Genomic DNA, 24,415 nt, shown 5'->3' on the forward strand with positions numbered 1-24,415 from the left:
AAGAATTAGTAGAACATTTATAGGACAGAATATGAAGGACTACATTAGGCAGGTTAATAAAACCAATGTATACAAGGAAATTCTATTTAGGCTGATACCCAGACATATGAAAATAGGGAGTAATAAAGACCAGCCAAATAATTTCCTCAAGGAGATCACTATCAAAATGTGTCCTCTCATTAGGAAGAGAGGATAAACTTCAGGGACGACATTCATTTTGCTACATCTGCCCAGATCTTGTAATTTACTTCCATTGTTTCCTAAGATCAAGTAACTTGTTACCTCCTCTGGTCCAAGCCCACCCCATCACCAGGCATCATTTTTAGGAAAGCTCCATATTCAACCCAACGTCTTGCACAGTGAACTGACAATAAAATAAAGGGATTAAAAGATGGAGTTGGTTCATTGACTAGGGTATTGAAATTGACTACAAGAACTAGTCCTCAACTTTCTTCCAACAGTGTTCACTTAAATTTAAAAAGAAATATATGAAAGAGGGTAGTGTCAATAAAGCACTTTATCAGGTTTCCTTCCAAAAGACAAAAAGTGGGGGTGGGAGGTAGTGTAAGTGGGTATATAAGGAGTATACCATAATGGTAATATTGATTTTCCACTAACATGTTATTTTGAAAACTGATCTTGACAGTGCTTATTATAGACTTCTCCCACCTCCAGATGACTCATAGCCTCAAGGATATTCAGGAATGGAAAGGGACATTAGCTCTTCTTCAACTTTCACCATCAACCAAGCAATTATTTTCTATGTCCTTGAGCACTTTCCATTTATGTGACTCATAGCACTTCTTACAAAGTCTCATGACTACACAATACTTAGTATTATAGTGCAAAGTTAGGGCAGAACTTACAAGCCAGACTTTACAGTTTACTTCATCATATACTGCATTATATAACCTTTCTGTTTCTTAGTTTTTTCCTCTTCACATGCTGATTTTTCTCTTAATTAGTTGATGTACTTGAAACAGATCAGGACCCATAACAAGTAATCAATATACATTATCTGCTATTAATCATTTCTCTGACAAGTGCCCTGATCCTTCTCTATCAAATAATCTTCTTAGAAATGACCCCAGCAATTACTTTACAGCTGACGTTGCCATCAAGCCTGAAATCTTGTGCAGTCTCATCTATGCTCTTTTTCTATTTAGTCTTTTTCATTCTTCCCCTTTGATGTCCCATTATAGAAGTTATTCTGCCATCAAAGGATAATTAGTTCAGCTGTGCATGTGGTAGAGTCTCCTTCAGAACCTTGTGCATTAACTGTAGCCTTTACCAAATATCCTTAATTTTTCTTTCTTTAATGACTCTTTAATTTCAGCCCATAAGTTTGTCCTCTTATCCAGAAAAAAAAAAAAACAACTCCATGGTACAGTTAATTTTAAAGACAGTTTGGTAGTTTTTTACAAAACTAATTATACTCTTACCATTCAATCCAAAAATCACACTCCTAGGTATTTAACCAAATGAGTTGAAATCTCATTTTCATAAAAAATACCTGCACATGAATGTTTTCATCAGTTTTATTCATAGTTGTCAAAAACTGAAAGCAACTGAGATGTCATACAATAGGTAAATGGATAAACAGAGTGTGATACATCCATACAATGAACTATTAACAATAGAAAGAAATGAGCTATCAAGATACCAAGAAACATGGAGGAAACTTAAATGCATGTTGTTAAGTTAAAAACTTAACTGAAAAAGCTACATATTGTATGATTCTTACCATATACTATTCTGGAGAAGGCAAAATTCCTGAGACAATGAAAAGATCAATGGCTGCCAGGGGTAAGAAGTGAGAAAGGAAGAAGAATGAAAAGACAGAGCACATGGGGTTTTTAGGATAATTAAATTTCTGCATTATGCCGTCATGATGAATATACGACAAACGTTTACACACATCACTTCATAGTAACACCTAGAAGAATTTCACTGAATAACTAGGAGAAGGTGTGTACACCAGGGGTAGGAATCTTGGGTTCCATCTTAGAATTCTGCCTATGCCACTGTCCTGTCCTATGCTCTCGCCTCTTTTGTGACAGTAGACTAAAATTGATGTTCCTTATGCTTACAATTTGGGCCTTTTCTCTTTCCATATATTCCCTATTTATAGAGACATATTTCCATATTTCCCTATAAAAGTAGTTGAATCCATTTCCATAGACTCAACTACTTTTTATAGAAAGTTAACCACATCTCATTAACTCATTTGAACTCCATATACATATTTCTAGCTGCCTCTTGGTAATATCTATTGGGATTTCCAATGGAGAATCAAGGAAAAGTTATAATGTCCCATTTCACACACATAAAAATAAGAACATGACTCTCCCTATCACCTTTTCTCTTTAAATAAGATTGGTATTTTTTTGCATTTGCTCAAAGTCAAAAACTTTAAACTTCTGTTAATATTTTCTGAAGAGTTACTATAGATGAGGGACTCTCTTAAATTCTTAATAAGTATTAATATCTTATCCTCATCTCTGTGGGACAGATACCAGTATGTGGAGATTTTGCATAGGGGATTGTATCTAGTAAGTAGGAGGGCAAGGGTCAAAATCATCTGGCTCAAGATCTAATCTCTTAACAACTCTGCTCTCTATGTTTCTTTCTCATGTCCACTTGGCCATCAAGTCCTACTAATTCTATCTCTGCAATATCACTCAAACTCACATCCTTATTTGTAACTCTGCTATCACGCCTTGATTTAGGTTCCTAGAATATTTCTCTGTCTCTAGAGTAGTGTTTCTGTCTATACCTTTTACCTATTTCAGACAACCTCCTCATGACTTCTTGCCATGTCATGTCAATCATGCTTAAGAAAATGATGTTTATATTTCATTTGTTTAGCGTTTTTCCAAACTCTTTAGCCTACCATACAAAGTCTATCTCTATTGGATTCCTGCCTGAATTTTCTGTCTTTTTTTCTACATGACTGAAGACATTTACATCTTTCTTATGAAACTTTTCTCTTTGCATGTGTAAGGCGCCTTCCCTTCAATATTATGAGTTGCTTGAAGCAGGAGTCAACATAGCACAATGACTGGTGTATAAAATGCACTTAACAAATATGCATTGAATAAATTGTATTTAGATTCTTTTTTTTTAAGATCCATGTTTTGAGATTCATTTTAAAAGATGGCTTCAAACCAGACATGGTGGCACATGCCTATAATCCCAGGCATTCAGAAGGCTGAGACAGAAGGATGGCAAATTCAAGGGCAGCCTTAGCCACACAGCCAAAAAATGGGCTTAGGGATGTGGTTCAGTCAGTGAACTGCCCTGGGTTCAATCCCTGATTTAAAAAAAAAAAAAAGATGATTTCAAGAAAGTAAATGAAAAGCTTATTTCCACCAATATATACCATATAGTTTTATTTACATGGACTATCTAGCAGGTTATTAACTCTACATGGAATATCATTTTCTATCTGTTGAGATGAAGTCATGGGGTCTGATTCTTCATTTAATGGGTTACACCAATATCTTTGTTCAAAAAGATATATAACTATGTTTATTTTGATTGTTTGCAGGTAGATGGATCCATACTGCTGAGGTTTTTTGGTTGTTTGTTTTTGGTTTTTTAATATTTATGTATTTTAGTTGTGAATGGACCTTTATTTTATTTGTATTGGTGCTGGAACTGGAACCCAGGGCCTCACACATGCTAGCCAAGTGCTCTACCTCAGAACCACAACCCTAGCCCCTACTGCTGGGTTTTTAATAAGACTGATTCACCCTGCCTCACCTTACCTGTACTTATTTTACTGCTAGATGGTTCATCTAAAGCTAATCCAACCATAAACTGCATAGATCCTTAACTGTTAAAACTAAAGGAAAATGGCAGGCATCACTGGAGTGAACAGGATCATCCAATGCATTTGAAGGGCTAAAATAAGCCAATTTTTTCCCCATAGACTGATTCAAATGTTCTTCCTCAGTTTGCGATGAACGGATACCCAAAACTGGTTAGTTTGGGGGGACTTTGTGTTTCTGCTTTGGCAAAACAAGCAAGGTACACTTCTTGTGGTTACCATTTTAAAATAAATCCTCACACCAGAGAACTTTCAATCGTCCTCTCACTTGCCAAGCTTGCCTTCCTTCCTGGTTTACACTTCTAATGATTTTCGTGAGTTGCTCCTGCTAAACCCCGAGGGTGGACTCCTGACCTCCTTGCTAGATGTGCGAATGATGCCAGGGTTAGTGACTGCTCTGCGGCTCTCCAAAGCTCCTCCTCCCCAGACAGCGACAGCTCTTCGGATGCAGAGGTTGGGAAGCAGGACAGGGGACACTCCCGGGGTGCAGCTCGGACCGGGGGAAGCCGGATCCTGGATGCTGAAGAGGCCGCGCAGGGGACTGGCGTGCGCGTGCCATGCGGAGCGTGGACTCTTTCGGCCATCCCCCTGCTGCTCAACCTGCCCCCGACTCGCTTCTCCGGCTGGGCCGCCCGGCGCGGGCCGCTGTCCACAGTGGGAGGTGCTGAAAGCAAGGAGCGGGCGCGGGGGCGGCGAGGTGGACAGCTCCTCCGAGCGCCCCCCTCCCCGCTCCGCGGCGCCTCCAGCCCTCCCCTCCTCCCGCAGCCATGTTCCACGCGCGGGGAGGGGTGGGGGAAGGGGAGAGAGACGGGGGACCAGGGCGGAGAGAGCCGGCTGTGCCTGGGGGAAGGAGGGGATGAGAGTTGGGGGGAGCAGCGGGAGGAGGAGGAGGCGGCGGCTAGCGAGGAGCCGGCGCTGGGTCCTGCAGTAGGGCTCCCGGGAGCCACCATCATGGTGAAGAGGAAGAGCTCCGAGGGCCAGGAGCAGGACAGCGGCCGCGGCATCCCGCTGCCCATCCAGACCTTCCTGTGGCGCCAAACCAGGTGAGGGGCGCAGAGGGCGCGCCGCGGGCGCCCTGGGCTGGGGCGCTCCTGGGGCCGCGGGGTCGCCGCCGCTGTCACCGCTGCCGCTGAGGCCGCGCCACAGCCTGCAGCTCCCTCTCTGGGGCTGGAAAGCCAGCCCTCTGCACCGGTTTAGAAACACGCATTTGGAAAAAAAAAAAAAATCAGTGAAGTTTGACGACAAGCAGATTGGCAGTTTTCGAATAAATATATACATTATTTAGAGGGTGGGAGGGCAAAGAGTCTGGGAGAGGGGGTGGATGGCTAGGGAAGATAATTATGACTGGTTGTGCTCCTGCGTCCAATTCCCCCTCCATCTCCGGCTGTAATTCCAGCCTGGTGACCTGTTGTTTTCCGGCTCTTGTTCGGTGGATATTTGTTATGCCCACTTGTTAACCATTTTTGCCCAGATTCAGCTGGCGTAATCTCTCGGGTAAAAGCCCCTGAAGAGAATGGATTTTGATAAGGGATCTCTCCCCCACCCTGGACAGGCCTGAAACCTATTCCAATAAAGAGCAAAGAAGGTTCCCCTATTTATTATTATTTATTATTACTATTATCATCGAGATGTATCGGATAAGAAATTAGATCCTGGCAGTCATGATCCACAGAGCGTTCGTTTTTCAGTTGTTAATATGACTGTGCACAAGAGTCATGCACCACTTCTGACCATTGGCAATATAGAATCTGATTAGGTAAAAGTCTTGAGAATAAGAGTGGATCTGGAAAATTGTAGAGATTCACGTCTTTTTCATATACGGAATTACACGTGTAAAAGCAAGTGTACTCGGCTGTTCAACACCTTCTCATTAACCAGCTATAAGGAAGCATGAAATTTGAGTTTCATAGCTCCATGTCTCGTTCATTGAAAAATGTGTCATAAGGATTCTTTAATAATAATTTTGCTCATGTTTATAATAAGTGTCTCCCTTAATTTTTCAGTGCATTTTTGAGGCCTAAACTGGGGAAGCAATATGAAGCTTCTTGTGTGGTACGTGATTTTCACCATTAAATGTTTATTTTCATATTCTGTGTGGTGATTTGAACCCAAAGAAAGAACTAAATCATACTGACTACACATATTAAATCATTTGGTAAATATTATTGAGCACCTACTCTGTGCCAGACACAATTCTACTGATGGGATGGAGGGGTGGCAGATAGACAGGCCACAAACAAATGTGAAAATAAAACACGTAAATAATAAGCCACATGGTGATAAGCACTGGAGGAAAAAAAAGCAACAAAGAGGATTGGGAAACACCTTAGTAGGGGTTTGTTTTATAAGGGGAGAGTAGATAAGACTTAACTACTAATGCGATGCTTGGGCAAAGACATGAAGGAAGGGAGAGAGAATACCATAGTGAGGGAAGAGCAGGGAGAACTTGAGCTAGAGGACACGGGCACCCAATGGGGAAGTGAGGGATTCGGTGGGAAGGAACTGAGGGCTGGAAGAAAGAGCAGAGAGACAACAGAACCAGGCATGGACCTTCCAAGGCATGTGTGAAATGTCACATTGGTAATCAGCAAAATCGAGATTATTATACAGTGGATGTTCCTATTATGAATTGCTATGAGCCACTTGAACACAATAATAGACATTTCTGTTTTATGTTTGCCATATACTCTGGAAGTTTGAAAATGAATAATATAAAATTATTACAAGTGAAAATAATGCTATTAATATTTATACAATGTGCACCTGTCTTGAGATTCTAAGAGAATCCCATTTCCTTACAAAGTTCCATTTTATAAATGGAAAAAAAAAATAAGATGTGATATCATGAAGCAAAACTGAAATAGATTTTAACAGATTTCCTTAAAATGTGGAGCTCTTACAAATGCCTTGACATTTCATGTATTATAATGTGAAAGTAGAAACCTACCCCTTTGGATATTGCCATCCATGTTTAAAAACAGCTACGTGGATGACTTTCTGTGAGGAGCACTGAGGAGTCGTGACTTGTGATGGAAGCCAACAGGAGAGTTAGAAACACACACATACTCAAGTAGACATTTTTATTGAGTCTCCTGTCCATCAAAATTGCCACATAGATATTTATTTTTTTAAATGTAGCGTTCTTATATGGGCCTGTTAATGGAACTTCTCATTGTACTTGATTCATTAGAATAATTTGACAGTTGAAATCTCTAAGTCTTTCTTAAAACTATGCTGCCAATTACAGTATTTTAAAGCAACCATTATTTTCCTCTGTTCTTAGCAAAGTCATGTCTGACATTTTTGGTGTAGCCACAAAATATCAAATAGTGGTTACATTTTTGGATGGGTAGATAGATAGGGATAGAGGTATTTAGACATCCATATGAAAAACAATTTTCAAGGTTTAAAAAATTATAAAAAAGTTGGGTTGGGGTTGTAACTAGGTGATAGAGTGATTGCCTAGCATGTGTGAGGCACTGGGTTCCATTCTCAGCACCACATATAAGTAAATAAAGGTCCAACAACAACTAAAAAACAATATTTAAAACAAATTATAAAAAGTTACATTAGTAGCATTTAAGAATAAAATGAAATACATAACACATCCTCTTTAGTATATTCATTAGACTATATAAATTCTTTAGAATCTTTTAGTGTCTAACACACTCATCCTTTACTTAGTGAATACTTCAGTTGAGGAATTTTAAAGTGGTTGGATCTGTATCACTAGCATATCTAAAGGCCTTTATTTCATTTCTTCAAGAAAAACAAATATTACATATGATTGTGCTTCTCATCGAAGCCTCAGTCATCCAGTTAGAACACTTGGGTCTTGTACTATGATCCTTGTCCAAGACAATTACACAAGGTTCTTAAACATGTGGGGGTGTCAAACATGTTCTTAGAAGTTACATATTCATTATCATTACTCTAATATCTGATATTTTTACATTCTCCAATGCCTTGCAATTCTCCTCCACCCTCAAACAAAACAAAATAAAAATAAAAAACAAAATGAAAAAATAAACAAACAAACAAAAAAACCTGAGTAGATCAAATTTGTTACTTGTTCTAGGGTGTCTCATCTCTGAGAGCATCCCTGGCAGGGATAGAAGACTTTATAAGCTGCAAAGCAAGATGGCTTCTCTCATCCCTCCCTCCTTTTCTTCATTCTGCTCTTTCTCTATTCAACAGATATGAAGTGGGTTTTTTTTTAATGGTTCCAGTATTAAGTTAAGGAGTATTCTCTGCCAGGTCATTGCTAGGGACATGGAATAAATCAGTGACCCCAAAATCAGATTGCTTGGCAGAGTTGTGCTTAGTTAACACCTGTTGAACAAATTGACATAAATTCTGTCTCTCAAGACACCTTTGCAGAACGCATTTCATTTTGGTCTGCAGTTGTGACAGGCCTGTTGGATGACTCAGAACATTTTAAAAAATATTATGTTCAAAAATCTCATGAGGTTAAATACATCTCTGTTATAGGAAGCTTATTTTGACAGAAATGATTATCATTTAACAATTCAAGACATATCTTTGGATCAAAAACCTGCAAAAGGGCAGATAATAGGAATTCATGACCGATTCAGTGTTAGGTCAACATATGTGAAAGATGCAAGTGAGTGAACCCTAAGGAATTTGGTCCAGCAACTTGTATCTTCTAGGTTATATAGTACCTTGATATCTACTTTTTACCAATCAGAATCTCAAATTCATTATTTTACAAGCTTTTCTTTTAAAATCTACAGTCCTTTGAACGAGTGTTGGTGGAAAACAAGCTGCATGGCCTCTCTCCAGCCCTTTCTGAAGCCATCCAGAGCATTTCCAGATGGGAACTGGTGCAAGCTGCTTTGCCTCATGTTCTCCACTGTACTGCAACCCTGCTTTCCAACCGGAACAAGCTAGGTTGGTGCTCCTACATTACTTGTTTATTGCATATTGTTGTCCTGTGTGTTCAATACTCATTAAAAAAAACATTCATTGAGTGGTTGTTATCATCCCATGCACTGTTCACATATCATCTTATTTAATTCTCAAAATTCTATTCACATCAGTACCATCGTTATTTCAATATTACCAGTGAACTGACTCTTGTTTTTAATTGTTCTAAGTGAATGACTCTCATCTGTCCAAGATGAGTCCTACCTAGAGGTTTCCTCTTCGACCTCCCAATTCTTCAAGCAACCACTTCATGAATTTGACTATTGAAGACATTTCCCCAGCTTTGTAGTGGCCCGTGTGTGTGTGGATGTGGGTGTGTGTACATAAAGATTATTTTCTCATCTGGCACTATGTCCTAGCCATATCCCATGTTAGAGTGCACATTTTTTTCCATCCCATTCTCTGACCTCATCTGGGCCTCTGCTCAAGTGTTATCTCTATAAAGGGGCCTTTCTAGGTCATGTTGTCTAAAATAGAATGGTTATTGTCTCCAGAGTCTATATTTTAACCACTGTGTTACCTGCTTAGAAATATGTTTGGGTATTTGACAGATGAGATATAATATCAGATTCTACCTAAAAGATATAGCATGCTCTTGTACAGAGATTTCAGCCAGCAAGACAGCCCCCCAAACAAAAATGAGCCCAGCTGATGGTAGTTGTTAGATGTGTAGAGAAATGCTAATGTCTTCTGGGGAATCAAGCTGCAGAGCTAAGTAGAGATATTCTTCCCAGAACAAACGTTGTTCTGGTCAGCATTTACTATTTCTTGGCTGTGTGGTTGTCCAATTCAGGCCACCAAGATAAGCTCGGTGTCGCTGAGACCAAACTTCTTCACACCCTGCACTGGATGCTCCTAGAGGCTCCCCAGGACTGCAACAGTGAGCGGTTTGGGGGCACAGACCGAGGCTCCAGCTGGGGTGGCAGCAGCAGCGCTTTCATCCACCAGATTGAAAACCAGGGTTCTCCAGGTCAGCCCTGCCAGAGCAGCTCCAATGATGAAGAGGAGAACAACCGGAGGAAGATCTTCCAGAACTCCATGTCTACTGTGGAGCTCTTTGTGTTTCTGTTTGCTCCTCTGGTACACAGGATTAAGGTGAGCAGTATGCAGGCATTAGGCATGGGTGGGATGGAGTCAAGGTGAGAGTGGGCTTCAAATGATATTTCCATATTTGGTTATCCGTGTCTTCATATGGTCGTACGGCAAATCAAGGCATGGAGGGTTTGATTTGGGGATTAAACTTCTGCACATTACTTTAAAAACACAAATCTGCATATATCCTTTACCAATCTTCAGTAGTTCTCCATCTGCCTCAAGATAACGTCCAACCTATTAAACATGGTGTATAAGACCAAGCATGACCTAGAGCTTCAGTCCCTTTCTTGACTTACCAACTGTCAGCCCCTGTTGGCCCCCTCATGATGCAGCCTTGGGAGCCACTGGAACCATTCCCTGAATATGCTCTTGCTGTTTGCTCTGCTCTTGTTCTCTCCTCTCTTCCTCATGGTCCTTTAGACTCTAACTTCAGTATCATCATATCCATGAAGCTCTTCCTTTGACCTTCTCCATGTAGACTTTGTCACCAATCTTCTCGGTATTTCTATACCATTTTGTAACTACCTCATTACAATACAGGGTCTAAAGCTGAAGCTTAAAATTTTTACGTGCTAGGGACTTTTTGACAGGTTCAGTCTAAGAATTGCAATTTAAAATATCTTTAAATGTATAAAATACAAAACATGGGATTACATGAAATCCAATGGTCTTAAAATACAATTATATCCATCTACTGCTGAATCTGGAAAGTACAATATAACTTGAAATCAGTGTGCTACCACTGTCTAACTGGTGATCCTATTTTTGATGTTACTTAATCTCTTGAATCCCCAATTGCATGAAATTGTGGATACCTCCAACAAAGCATGGAACTGTGTGAAGACACACCTATCATATTATATCTAAGCACCACACTGGAAGGAATGTACTGTACTAATCTTTCAGTAGAATATTATGACATTAATGAATAAATATTCAAGATAGCAATGCGCATATGAAGGGGGTTTTGACGATGAACAATCACTATAAAGGGAGTGGGTTAGAGATTCTTTGTACTCATTTTAGTTTTCTAAAAATAATTTTAAAAAGTTCATTTCCCATTGACACTGTCCCATTGCTGATAGGAATCCATTTCAAACTACCTATAAATTCCCCAAAAGCAACACATACACTAGCAACATTACCAATAAAATATGCTAATTTTTTTGGTATTGTTAAGTCAAATTGTTGTTTTAAAACCTGTAACATCCTATTTAAAAAATCTTTTAAAAGGACACTTAATGGAAAGCCTCTCTTTAAATGAGACCATCTACCTGGCCTGTGGAACCTTCGGAACCCAAACCCTCTCTGGAGCCTCTCCCTTCATTCACTAGTTTCTCTCCTGTTCACTAACCTTTGGGCTCACTGTGGGCTCACCTCAAATCTGATGAGCTCATTCCTGTCTTCAAGTCCTTGCACTGGTTTTTTCCTTCGGCTTGAAACATTCATCCACATCCTCTACTTGGATTTTTCACATGGCCCTGTCTTTCTCATCAAATTTCTCACAATTCAAATGTGAACACCTCTGAAAGTTCTTCACTGACTACCTTTGTGTCACCAATATATTATTGCATCCTTTTCCCCTTTTATAGCACTTGCCACTACCTGGAATGACTATCAGTGTTTGTGTACATGTGAACTGCCCATCATGCCCACCTGAACAGCAGTCCTGGCATGAAGGCATGCTGCTTGTCCAGGTCACAACTGTGTCTCGACTAGTATGTGGCACATGAGGCTCTCAATAAGTGTTTAATGAGTGAGTCACTGAGAAAACCCACACGATTATCAGAAGCTGATCCAAGTGCTAAAACCAGGCAATTTTAATCGGGCACACAGTCTTTAAAATGGAGAGGGCAGAAGAACCCATTGCCCCTGAACACATCTATGTGCCAACCAATACCACCCAAATTGGAAAAATAGGCATGCCCAGAATGGCCATAATTTTGTTTGGAAAGACATGGCAGAAGTTTGCGTTTTGGAAAAAAGATAAAACTGTCTGTGAATTCAGAGCTGGTTGCTTCCTACCATATGACATCAAGCAATTAATTTATTTAATCTCACTTTTCTCAAGTCTAAGTTGACTTTAGGATAAATTCATGGTACATTGTGAGAATTCAGTAAGTTCTAATACTCAGCCTGAAACACAGAAAGACTGGTTGTTTTTACTGTTGATATTTTATTGCTGTTGGCATCATGTATTTTGGGGAGAGAGACATTGAGATCCTTTTTCAGGAGAGACTACAGATAGTTGGAAAACCTTGTCCCAAATACCCACATTTACCTGTGACCCAGTATTGCACAGTGGTTGATACAAAATAAATAATTATTATGAGTTACATTACTAGCATGATTGTTGTTTTATCATTTTGCCATTGCTAGGATGGAAGTACTGTTCTAGATACTATGGATAATAAAAAGTGTTAGTCAATAAATTTTGCTACAAGGTTTTTTTCCATTTAAAAAAGAGGTATTTGCTTTTTTCAGTGTTGCTAGGGAACGTACAATTTCCAGATCAGTTTCTTGGTCTTGGACAGTTGGCATGTTGGTCCAGATAATGCCTTGTCCTGGTCCACTGGCCCATGCATTATGGAATATTTAGCATCATCTCTGTCCTCTGCTCACTAAATGCCAGTAACATCCCTGCTTCCCTGAGTTCTAACAACTGCAAGTGATTCCAGGTGTCAGCAAGTGTCCCCAGGCAGTGAGCAGAAGGGAATTCTGTGCCCCATTTGCCTGCTGATTATCAGACTGTGCAGAAGACTATCTTCTTTCCATGTTGATATAAGCCCATATGAACTGTCTCTCCCTCACCAGCACCATCAATGTCCTTTGCCCTTCAAAACTCCTACCCCAAGACCATCTTTTCTATTCTTATTGCAGACAAAGGTGTGCAACTGGGGAAACCCCACGGCCATCCAGGCTTGTATTTCTACAGACCTGTGCTCTCCAAACCCAGGGCACTGCACACTTGTCAGTCCTTTGCTTGACTCTACTCCCATGAGTCCCCACTCAGCACTTACAACACAGTATTGTAAGTTGGGCCTCACAGGGAGGCCTAAGTTCAGTCAAGGCATGAAGCCAAGTCTCCGCATCCTCACCTCCATTTATTCCTCAACTCCTTGCAGTTGTTCTGCTTGCCTCTATGACATGGCAGGCAGTTTTCACACATCATTTCCAATTTTCAGCTACCCACATGGAAGTGAGTACCTTTATCTCCAAAGCTGAAGTTCAGAAAGATAATAGACAAGCTTGTTAACAACCAAAGAGAGATTCAAACCCAATTCCATCTGACTTCCTACAAAGTTTTCTTAAGTTTCTGTACTGCAGTTGTTGTTGTTGTTTCCCCCACTAAGGTCTGAATTACTGAACCTCATCTGTATTTTTCAATCCTTATTTCATTAACCCTCAGCTATACTTGAAACTACCCTGGAAGCTTTTAATTCTCTTCATGATACCACACACTGCCGATTCCCCTTGCATCCGCATTTCTGCTCCCTCTCTTTTCTAGACCGCATCTCCTTTGACTGTCCATTTAATATTGGGGTCCCCCAGAGATGCATCCTGGTTCTCTTGCTCTTTTTTTTTTTTTGGAGTGCTGGGGATTGAACTTAGGGGCACTCTGCACTGAGATTCATTAATCCCCCATTATAAAGTCATTTTAAAATTTTGGGACAGGGTCTCACTAAGTTGCCAGGCTGGCCTTGAATTTGTGATCTTACTGCCTCAGCCTCCTGAGTAGATGAGATTACTGGCATGCCACCATGTATGGCCATCTTGCTCTTCTTACTCTATCATTTCCCTGGAAAATCGCCCTCCCAATCATTTACCATTTGTATCCTATAGGCTGAGATCACGTAATTCTGCATATCCAAGGCAGACTCTTCTCTTGACCTGTGGACCAGATTTTCAACTCTCTTCATCTATGGGCATTTCAGACTTTTTCTGGTGGAGCCCTTGTCCCTATATTCTGTATTTCAGATCCTTCACACAAACTCAAACTACCTTTACTTACAATCTCATCCTTATCTACACATTCCATTAATCACACATTCCCACCCATTTTTTTCTCCTAAATATTTTTCAAACTCACCACATCTTCTTGATACCTATTTACAACCTTAACCTAAGTGTCTCTCTTTCTTGGAACTTTTTCTTTCTCCATGGATGCACAGTCTCCTGTTTCCCTCATAAAACCCAACATTACACCCAAATGACCTATCTGAAGGGTAGATCTGACCATGTCACCAACATGCTTATGATAATTTGTTGATTTCTCAAAATACAGAGGGTAAAATTCCAGTAATGAGATCTGCTACACTGGGCCCTGTATGATGTATCTGTCTACTTCTCCTAGAGCTTCAGATGTTTAGAGCCTCCTAAGAATATAATACGGTTCTTTTCAAGCCTTTGGTCATGTAGGTCCTGCTGCCTAGAATGTCCTCAAACTCCACCCCTCTCCTAGAATACTCCTGTTCATCCTTTAGAACATCATTAGGGATCCATCCTTACTCCTCCTCTATTTCCATGATATTTCAGGGGCATGATCACAGTTGTACTCAATTTGGTTATCGTTATCTCTTTATCTCTCTCAGGTGAAAATTATCATTGTATCTGGTAGCTAATGTAGTATCTGTGTTGAGTAGGTACTTAATCATTGTTGAATGAATGAATTCACCAATTAGCAAATAACTCTAAGTGACTCATTCATTGGAAAGATAGCATATGACTCAATGTATGTTTTCCTTTCCTTTAAAATTATAATTAGCTCAAAAAGTTCACACAAAATCAACAATCTGAAAATCAAGTGTATGATTGCCTTTAGTCTCAATTTAATCTTATCAGTGAACAATGATGACTATTAAAGAATTTTTTTAAAATATGGTGTCAATATTGTCACAGTTTTATAATATTCACTCATCCCTCAAGGGACACTTCTTGAGTGCTCTTGAGTGCACTAGTAATGGAGAAACAATAGGAAATAAAACAAAATGCATGACTGCAGGAGGATTTTAACTAAATCCCTATGTGTGAAGTAAACAACTTTAAAATGGAACTTAAAATAATAGTTGTTCGATTAAATCTCTCCAAGCAACCAGCCAGAACATTTAGAATGGCTTCATGACATCCTAGAAACAGACCCTGAGGGAAAGCACAAAAGCATCTGAAATGTGGAGATGTGGATTCCACCCATCAGTGTTTACACCTTCTGGTTTTTTCTCAGGACCTTTTTAGACTACCTGCTCGACAACTATTTGAATGATTGAAAAGTGTCTTCTCCAAATGTTGAGTTTCTGGTTGTGTGTGTGGATGCATAGCCTTGGATTCCTACTATAGAAGACTCTGGAAGAAAAATTAGGGTCTCAGAGTTTATGCACTCAGCCAACTTAAAACAATTTGCACAGGAACACACCAACACAAGAGGAGACCAAAGATGTTGCATACAGATATTCAAGTCTGTAGAGTGATAGAATTTAATTGCTCTTTTTTAGAGAAAGTGAAAATATTGTTCTTTTAATTAACAATTATATATTTATGCTCAAAGGGAAATGTTCAGAAGTTGTTCTCGACTTGTCTTCAAAAAATAGCTGGGTATGGTAGCACATACCTGTAATCCCAGCTACTCAGGAGGCTAAGGCAGAAGGATTGCAAGTTCAAAGCTAGCCTCAGCGGTGAGGCCTCCAGTAACTTAGTGAGACCCTGTCTCAAAATAAAAAAATAAATAAGACAGGGGGATGTATCTTGGTGGTAAAGTGCCCCTGGGTTCAATCTCTGATACCCCCCCAAAATGTAATTTACTTGGAATTATATCAAGAAAACAAAATGATGACAGTCAGTGAATGACGTTAGATGCAATATGCTAAAAGCTAGAATTTTAATACAAGAAATTTTAGTACCAGAGATTTCAGCACTTCCTGTTGCAATGTCCATCAGAGTTTTACTTTTGTGTTGGTATTATGAGAAACATGGACAAGGATTAAGCTAAAAAAAAAAAAAACAACTAAGATATCATTAAAACCAGGTCATTTGAGCTTTGGTTTCCTGCTTTTCTGAAGACAAATCTGATAAGCTTTGCTTAATGGTAATTCCCTGCTTGCTGGATAATATCATGCAGACTTCCCTAGGGCCATTTCAAGGAAATGTGGGTTACCCTCCTCTAACCTTCAGACCTGTTTGTTTCTAGCTTAATATCTCTTGTTGAAAAATCTAACTGGCATCTCAAACTTAACGTGTCACGCATCTGAAATCCCCAAACCTGTTCTTCTTATCTTGTTCATCTTCATTAATCTCAAAGCCCCAAATCCTGATACCTCTTTCTCTCTCACATTCTGCATCTCATCAGCTGGCAAATTCTGTAGGTAGATCTCTAAAATGAGTTCAGAATCTACCATTTCTTACTTTATTAGGTATTAGCACCCTAGTCTAACCATCTTTCACCTAGATGATAACAATAGCTTGCTAAATTCTCTCTCTTTCCACCTCTGCTCTTTCTCAAACTATTCTCAATAGCCTGAGTGAACCTATTGAAACCCATTTCCAGTCATGACAGTCTGTTTACTCAGAATCCTTCAGTGGCTTTCCTTCTTACTCAGCAATTGATGAAGCTCTTACTATGTCCTGTTAGGAAATAAATTATCTGACACATGATAATTTCCCTGATCTTATTTTTTTTAACCCTTCTTCTCTCATTCTCTTGTTCCAGACTCAAAATTTACTGGTTGCTTCTTGACACTCTGCAAACTTAGGGCCTTTGTGCTTGCTGGTCCTCTTTCATGGAATGCTATGCTTTCCTGGCCTTCCTAAGATATCAACACCTTTTCTGACATATGTCCTTACCTGCTTTACTTCTCCTTTGCACTATGAGCACGATTTTTTGCATGCTTTGTTCTCCATTGTATTTGACAACCTAGAATAGTACCAGTCGCATAGTATGTGCTCTATAAATATCTGTAGAATAAATGTGGAATGAATTCAGACCAGATGCTTCATGAGCTATCCCAGTTATTTCCCAGGGAACCCTGGAGGCTTTTCCCCTTGTGGGTACTGCTGGGGCTCTGCTGCTAATGCTGCCAGATCCCCAGCCTGGTCTTCAGTGATGCAGAAGTGCCCTTTCTCTGCCAGTGTGGGTGAACTTATTCAAGGACTTTAACAATGTTTTCAGCAAAAGGTGCTTTGACATTCAACTACATTGATTCACCATTTGTAGAATCACTTTTCTTTTTCTATTTTCCAATTTCTTCTAGGCTCTTATCCTTCTAGCTCAGTGGCTTCCATCTATGGCTACATGTAAGGGTCACCACAGGGAACTTTAGAAAACCTCACAGAGGTTCTGATTTAATGGGTCTGGGTATGGGAGGGAAGTGAGACCTGGGATGCTTATGTCTTAAAAGCTCCCCAAGTAATTGCAATATGCAAGGCAAGCTTATACATCATGGTCCTAAGTAAATTCCTGGGTCTCAGATGTGTTCATTAATCTGTGATCACATTCTCTGCTTCCAACTTCTTTGAGGGGCTGAGTTGTGTAAGATGCATTCTCACAACATCACGTATTTGGATTTACACAATGTGAGATTACATTTTAAATACCTCGGCCTCTGGAAATAACATAATGATGAAGCAGAGAATATGTTTTTGGAAGAGACCTTTAACTAGGGATAAGTCGTGTGAACATGGGTTGTAAAGTCCGTCTAATTCAGCAAGTACCTATTGGATTTCTATTGTGTCCACAATTCCTAGTGCTGTATTAAGAGTTGTGATGTTGGAGTGAGAAGGAAGGAGGGTGCTTGATCAGTCCCTACCCTCAAGGAATTAAAGATTATTAAAAGAACAAAATAACACACCACAAAGGGTTAAAATATATTTACCTACTTCCATAAAATGCAAGGAGAAATGGACTGAAGCATAGAAAGTCGAAATAGCCAGGATGTGAGGATATTGCCTTATTAGGGAAAAATGAGGACAATTAAATAATTAAGAGGAATTATAATGACAACCTCCAGTGAAGAGATCCACCAAGACTTTTGAAATTGTTGCCAACACAAAACATTAATTTGTGCATTCTATGCTTTGCCCAAAGCTACAGTTTGATTAATTATTTATTTTGCATAAAGCAGATGACTGTGATTTCCACAGTGATTGCAGTGATAGCTTAGGGTTATTGGTTTACTCAAAGAAAGTTTGGCAGATCAACCCATTCAGGAAATAACCTTGTGAATGCGTTGTTTCCTCTAACCAGTTCTTACAAACCAGTTATTAGACAGATTTTTCTCTCCTCAGGAATCTGACCTCACCTTCCGATTGGCCAGTGGGCTTGTTATATGGCAGCCTATGTGGGAGCACAGACAGCCGGAAGTCTCTGGCTTCACAGCATTGGTAAAACCCATCAGGAACATCATTACAGGTTTGTGATTCCTTCACACTTTGAAGCAAGGGTGGTGGGATGATTTTCCCTTAAAAAGTTTAGAATAAGAACATCTGGGGGCGGTATCTGAATGTCCCAAGTACAGGGCTTATTCATAACCAACAGAGACTCGTGCTTTTCTATTGTGTGACTTTGGGTAAGTTCCTTCATCTGTAAAATGGGAATTAAAGCATCATGTTAATAGAATTTACAGGATTATTGTAAGGAACAAATGAGTTAATATATGTAAGATGTTCTAAAAACACAGTGACTGCCTGGCACACAGAAAATGAGTAAGCAGTATCTCTTATTATAATTATTATTTTATCATTATCATGGTAGATGAAGTAGATGCTATCAAAGCATTTCACTTCAGGAGTCATTTAATGAGATTGTGCTATTGAATTACAGAAAGAATACAACAGGAGAGGTTAAAAAATGCATGGAAGCTCATACTTTTCTTCAAGTCTGTCTCTTGCTAAGGATATGTAACTGAACTTTCTTGTCTTCATTAATGTAAAATAGAGATGATAATGCACTTTACAGGGCATCTTAGTAAACAGTAATGAGAATGTACATTAAGTACCCATTTTATAGTATGTGCTTAAAAGATTCCATTGTTCTATTCCCAACCTTATTTTTAGCAACAGTAGTTAAAACTTTTAAAAATTAATTATGTGGAAAAATCTACAGAAATATATATGTATACATATATATATGTATATATATATATATATACATGCACACATATATGTATATTTGCATACATACATCTTATACACACAAATATGTGTGTGCCTAGTTTGCTAGCTTTGTAAGATTTTTGTGCAGACAGTGGAGGATTAGGCGTGTACAAGGACTCTCTCTATAAATAGAAGGAAACTCTAAGCCTGCTCTTATATACATTTTCTCCCTATAATTTAACACAACCTTGCAAAATATATGTTAAGGAATTGTATAACCAAAGAGTGCCATGTTATTCATATATTTGGTAGGATGCTTTTAGTAGTCAATATAATCATTCAAAAGGAGAGTTAAATTTTTCAAAAAAGTAGATTAATCTCAGAACTTACATGTATACAAAACATTAATGTTTGAAATACCAATTCAAAAGTGACAGCCTGCCATAGTTCCAAACATCAAAGAACTAAATTAGTAAAGGTGTCATACCAAAAAATCTACTTCAGATTCTGTGTATATAATAAGGTTACTTTGGATTCAAATAATTGGAAAGTAAATATAGATGTAAGAGGTTTTTTAAATCTAAAAAAGTAGACTTAAGACAAAAATAATAAAATATGCTCACATGTAACAAAATTATTAGTGAAAAAACCACATCTTTATGGCATGTTGATTAAAGAGACTTCATTTTTTAAATGTTTTTAAGTCTTCCTATCACTTTCTTTCCTTTTCTCTTTGCAGTTCTGAGGGTCAAACCCAGGGCCTCATACATGCTAGGCAAGTGTTCAATCACTGAGCTACCATCTTTCACCCAGCCTTGTCTCTCTCTATGATTAAAATATAAATTGGGGCTGGGGAAATAGCTCAGTGGTAGAGCATTTGCCTAGCATGTACAAGGACCTTGATTCTATCCCAAGCACTGGAACACCCTCCCCCACCACACACACACTGTCATTTGATATACAAAAATAACTAAGAAACCATGCCCCTCCATGAACATCTGGGTTCTTCACCTCACCCTGCCTTTGCTTCTGGATGATGCTCGTGGTTGTTTTCTTCCCCCTGTGTCTAATGCTGTGCACTTGAAATGGTGCCAGCATCGGAGTGCATTAGACTAGTTTAGCCAGCATGGCCAGAAAGAGCAGTGGTACCTGGTGACCTTGGCAAATTCCTTTCCTTCTCAGCGCCAGACTATTCAGCACTCAAGTGAGGCATTGCCATCTTAGTTTCCCACTCATCCTCATTCTAAGGTCAAGATGTGAGGGATTTGAACATTACTTTAGGAGAAGCTTAATGTAGTAGTTGAAACAGACTCTGGAGTCAGACAGCCTGGGCTGAAGCCTTCATGTAAGTATTAAGTGACCATGGTCAAGTTAAACTTCCTGTGCCTTAGTTTCTTCATTTGTAAAATGAGTATAATTTTATAGCAGTATTACAGGATTATTGAAAGGATTACAATAATTAATATATATTAATTTATATTTTATATATATATATAAAATTTTATATATATATATATATAAAATCCTTAGAACAGAAATTGTGGATAATATATGCTAGGTAGATGTTATCTATAATTATTTTTAGTATTCCCAACTTCTTAGCATCACAACTTGAGTTAGACTTAGGTTGATAAATATTGACATTGATAACTTAGAAGTGCTAAGATTATTTTGAATCCCTTATTTAATTTCTCTTACATGTTTTATTAAACAGCTTCTTTCAAGGTGACAATGATCTGTTAAATTGGCTTTTTATTGGAATGAAATGAATTTATGAAATAAAATGAACCTAGAATCTTATAAAATTCGTGATGGAATTTCTTTGATCTTTCCAGCCAAGAGAAGTTCTCCTATAAACAGTCAAAGTCTGACCTGTGAATCACCAAATCAGGAGACAAGACACCGAGAGGTTAGTTTATTGTAATTGTAAGAAGAGAGAAAGGAACTCTGGTGTAGTGTATTGTGGAGGGTGAGACTTAAGTTCTAGAATCATACTACTGAGCTCAGAGCCCTCCTTTCTAAATGTGAAATTTTTAACAGCCTCAGGTTTTCTATCAGTCAAGTATGAAAATCAATATTATGCATCTCTCCAAAATGAAGAAGTACTGAAAAAATATATTGTGTGGCTCCTGTTTTATCTCCATGATTAGTATGTGATAAGTAGTGCTTTATCTCACTGGCTAGTATATAACACTCTTATCATTATTCATCTCACATTAAATAAAGTATCATCTTTTTCTCAATTATTGAATCCCGTAATGTTTATTAGGTAACTCTAATGTAGGTTTAATAGTGTCTCAGGGGGTTAGGGTGGGGGAGTAGGAAGGAGAGAGAAGATGCAATCCTATCCATTACAGAATCTGAAGTTTAATGAAAAGTCATAACTTATCCACATAAACAGAAGATGCAAGATAAAAAAAAAACAACGCAATTCAATGCAAATTTGTCACATTTGGTTCTTATAAGAAAGAAGTGAAGGCCAGGGAAATAAAAGCCACATGGAAATGTATACTGCTATTAATGTAGCATGTCATTAGTTGACCTGCCTTCACTTTCATTTCAACATGTGCAAAGTGCAACTTGCTGCCTTCCATAGAAATTGGACCCCCTTTTCAACCTATGTGTTACTGTCAGGAATATCATCATTTATCTTCTTACCCTCTAAGCTGGAAATATTGGTGTCCTAGAATATCTGCCATTTACTGAACAATTTCTTTCACTGATTTATGTGCTTTAAGGTTTATGTATTTTTCACATTTAACATCTTTGAAATTGAGTGTACTTGACAATCTTTGACCTCTTACTATCTCCCTGCCTGGTGGCAGTCTTGATATGGTTGTCAATCTCGTGCAGCCTGAATTTGGTCATTTCTAGCACTGAAATTTGCAGCATCAGGGTCAATGACTTGCAAGAATGTCTTAGAGAATTGTGGTACACTCTTGAGAAATGATGCCTCGACAAAATAACACATCTTGACATAGGAAGTTGTTCTTTGGAAAAAATATAAACAACTCTCAGTTAAAAATTCTGAACATGAAGAAATGTTAGGATTTATTTCATGTATACACTCCTTTCATATATACATAGGATGGATGTGTAATGAAACACTATGCCTATATAAGTCTAAAATAGCTCTTTCAATAAGTATAAAATGAAAGTCCTCACTGATAATAAGCTAAGTGTCCTAATTTATTTAACAGTGTACTTTTTAAACTCTATGGTGCCTAAAATAATGCATGTCTTATAAGAGATGACATCTTAAATACAGTGAAATATGTAAATCTCATACTTTTTCTATATAATCCTCCTGATCTCTTGCTGAGTCATAGTGTTTCTTTTCATTATGTTGCTAAGATGTGCTTTTTATTTTCTATGCCCTCTACCACCCTCCAAATCCAGAACCTCATAACTTGACTGCAGCTTTAACCACCTAATCAGATTTTTAGGTAAAGTGCCTGTATAGTGTACATATGATGTACTCACCATATGTACATTGGATCAAGTTCAGAGGACTTGTTTCATGAAATTTCTAGCTATATTTATTTTTCTGTAAATTGTTCTTAAATCATGACTTCTTTTGTGTATGAAAATAGAAAGTGTAAGGACAAAATTAATATGATAGATTTTTGAGAATCTTTATGCTTTAGCAAAGAATTTAATCCATAACCTACGGATAGATATCTCAGATTAAATTTATCAGCCATATGTAATTTAAATTTCTGGATGTAACATAAACCTTACAATTTATTCTTATGTGCTACCTTTAATTTGATTACTTCCTGCTAAATTGGTGCTGGTCTTTAGCCTCATGCTGCCATTCAGTTCTCAGTTTGAGTATATCTTTGATGAATTGTCAGGCTCATAAATCTCCTACAGATAGTGGATACAAAAGTAAAAAAGAAAGAAATCAAGGGCAAAATGAAATAAAATTTATGAAAGTACTTAGCCTAATGCTTGGAATGACAGAGGTGCTCTCTAGAAGTCTCTTTCTATTTCCTTTTCGACAGAGGCAAAAATACCTCTGTCTATGACATTATAATTCGTTTTGATGAAAAGAAACTATGTATGTAATATAGGAGGTAATTTTAGAGGATATACCTGAAGGCAAAAAAAGAAAAAACACAAAACCTAATCTGCTGTCTCCATGTCTCCACCTCCAAAAGGGACTCCAGGTGGTCTGTGAAACTTTGCAGTCTGATTCTATCTCACCCAAGGCCACCATTTCAGGCTGCCACCGAGGAAACTCCTTTGATGGAAGCTTGTCCTCCCAAACTTCCCAGGAAAGAGGCCCATCACATTCCAGGTACATGATTGCAATGTTTGAGACAAAATGTATTCCTCGTTGCCAAGAATTAAATGTGCATTTTTAGCTACTTTCATATCCTCTGCTCTTTAAAATATGTATGTGCATGCTTTACCTATACATATTCTGGGCAAAAGTATAATTAGATTATTAATTGCAGAAATGTGATATGAATGCCTCTCATTTAAGCTAACCAGGGTGGAAGTGGGAAGACATATCTGATTTAATGAGATGTCTGAATCAGAAGCTATTTTAAATGTTTATATGCAGAAATGCCAATGATGCTATCAAAAGATTGTGTTGCAGAGATATTAAAGGATCTGCTTTAATGTATAAGGATACTTTATTCTAACAGATCTTTGTATTGAAAGAGGTTAAAGTTTGTGGGGAGTATAAAATCTGCTCTTTGCAAATATTCCAACTTGCTTACAAACACCCTCCCTGGGAAAAAGAGCTAGTCTACTTCCTAATCCCTGCTAAATTATTGATTCGTGAAGTTTGCTACTTCACCTAAGGGACTAGAGACCCTAAGATCATTTGTATATCTCTACTCCCAAATGAAGTCATAGTCTAGTGGGTAGTATTTTAAAATTGGCATTTAAAAATAGCTTTATTGAAATATAATTTCTATCCCATAAAATTTACCTGTTTTAAGCTTAGTTTAATTATTTTAACACATTTACAAAACTGTGTACCTATCACCATAATTCAATTTTTAAAAATTTCCATCACTCAAAAATGTCCTTTGTATTCATTTACAGTCACTCCCATTCACACCTATTATACTTTCCATCTGTTTGGGGTTGCATTTCCAGACTTTTCATATGCGTGGAATAATATAGTTTTTGTTTTGTTTTGTTTTTTGCATCTGGCTTCCTTCACTTACCATAATGTTTTTAAGGTTTATCCATATCATTGAAGGTGTCTGTAATCTATTCCTTTTTATTGTTGACTAATATTCCATTCTATGAATCTATCACATTTTCTTTATTCATCTGTCAATGGATATTTTGTCTATTATGAATATTGCTTATATGAACATTCACTTAGGAATCTTTATGTGAGTATAGGTTTCCAATTCTATTGGGTGGATAGTCATGAGTGGAATTGTTGGGTTATGTGGCAAATTCATGTATAATTAAAAAACACACCAAACT

General features: G+C 38.2%; 1 protein-coding gene across 15 annotated transcripts in view; it reads left to right on the top strand.

The window, feature by feature from the left end:
• The first annotated feature begins 4,666 nt into the window (after nt 1-4,666).
• Nucleotides 4,667-24,415, top strand: part of Unc80 (unc-80 subunit of NALCN channel complex) — a 189,254-nt gene continuing 169,505 nt past the window's right edge. For 7 of the 15 annotated variants that reach the window (XM_040294848.2, XM_040294854.2, XM_040294849.2 and 4 more), the window contains exons 1-7: nt 4,671-4,875; nt 5,836-5,884; nt 8,587-8,743; nt 9,573-9,874; nt 18,149-18,272; nt 20,791-20,864; nt 23,119-23,258. In XM_040294848.2, coding sequence (XP_040150782.1) covers nt 4,784-4,875; nt 5,836-5,884; nt 8,587-8,743; nt 9,573-9,874; nt 18,149-18,272; nt 20,791-20,864; nt 23,119-23,258 — 938 coding nt within the window. In that variant the 5' untranslated portion in view covers nt 4,671-4,783. Of the gene's footprint in view, nt 4,876-5,835; nt 5,885-8,586; nt 8,744-9,572; nt 9,875-18,148; nt 18,273-20,790; nt 20,865-23,118; nt 23,259-24,415 lie in introns of all 15 variants that reach the window. The other 8 variants (XM_005341165.4, XM_040294855.2, XM_005341164.4 and 5 more) reach the window with 4 other exon arrangements.

This window comes from Ictidomys tridecemlineatus, chromosome 7, assembly GCF_052094955.1.
Source record: "Ictidomys tridecemlineatus isolate mIctTri1 chromosome 7, mIctTri1.hap1, whole genome shotgun sequence".
NCBI classification, from domain to species: domain Eukaryota; kingdom Metazoa; phylum Chordata; class Mammalia; order Rodentia; family Sciuridae; genus Ictidomys; species Ictidomys tridecemlineatus.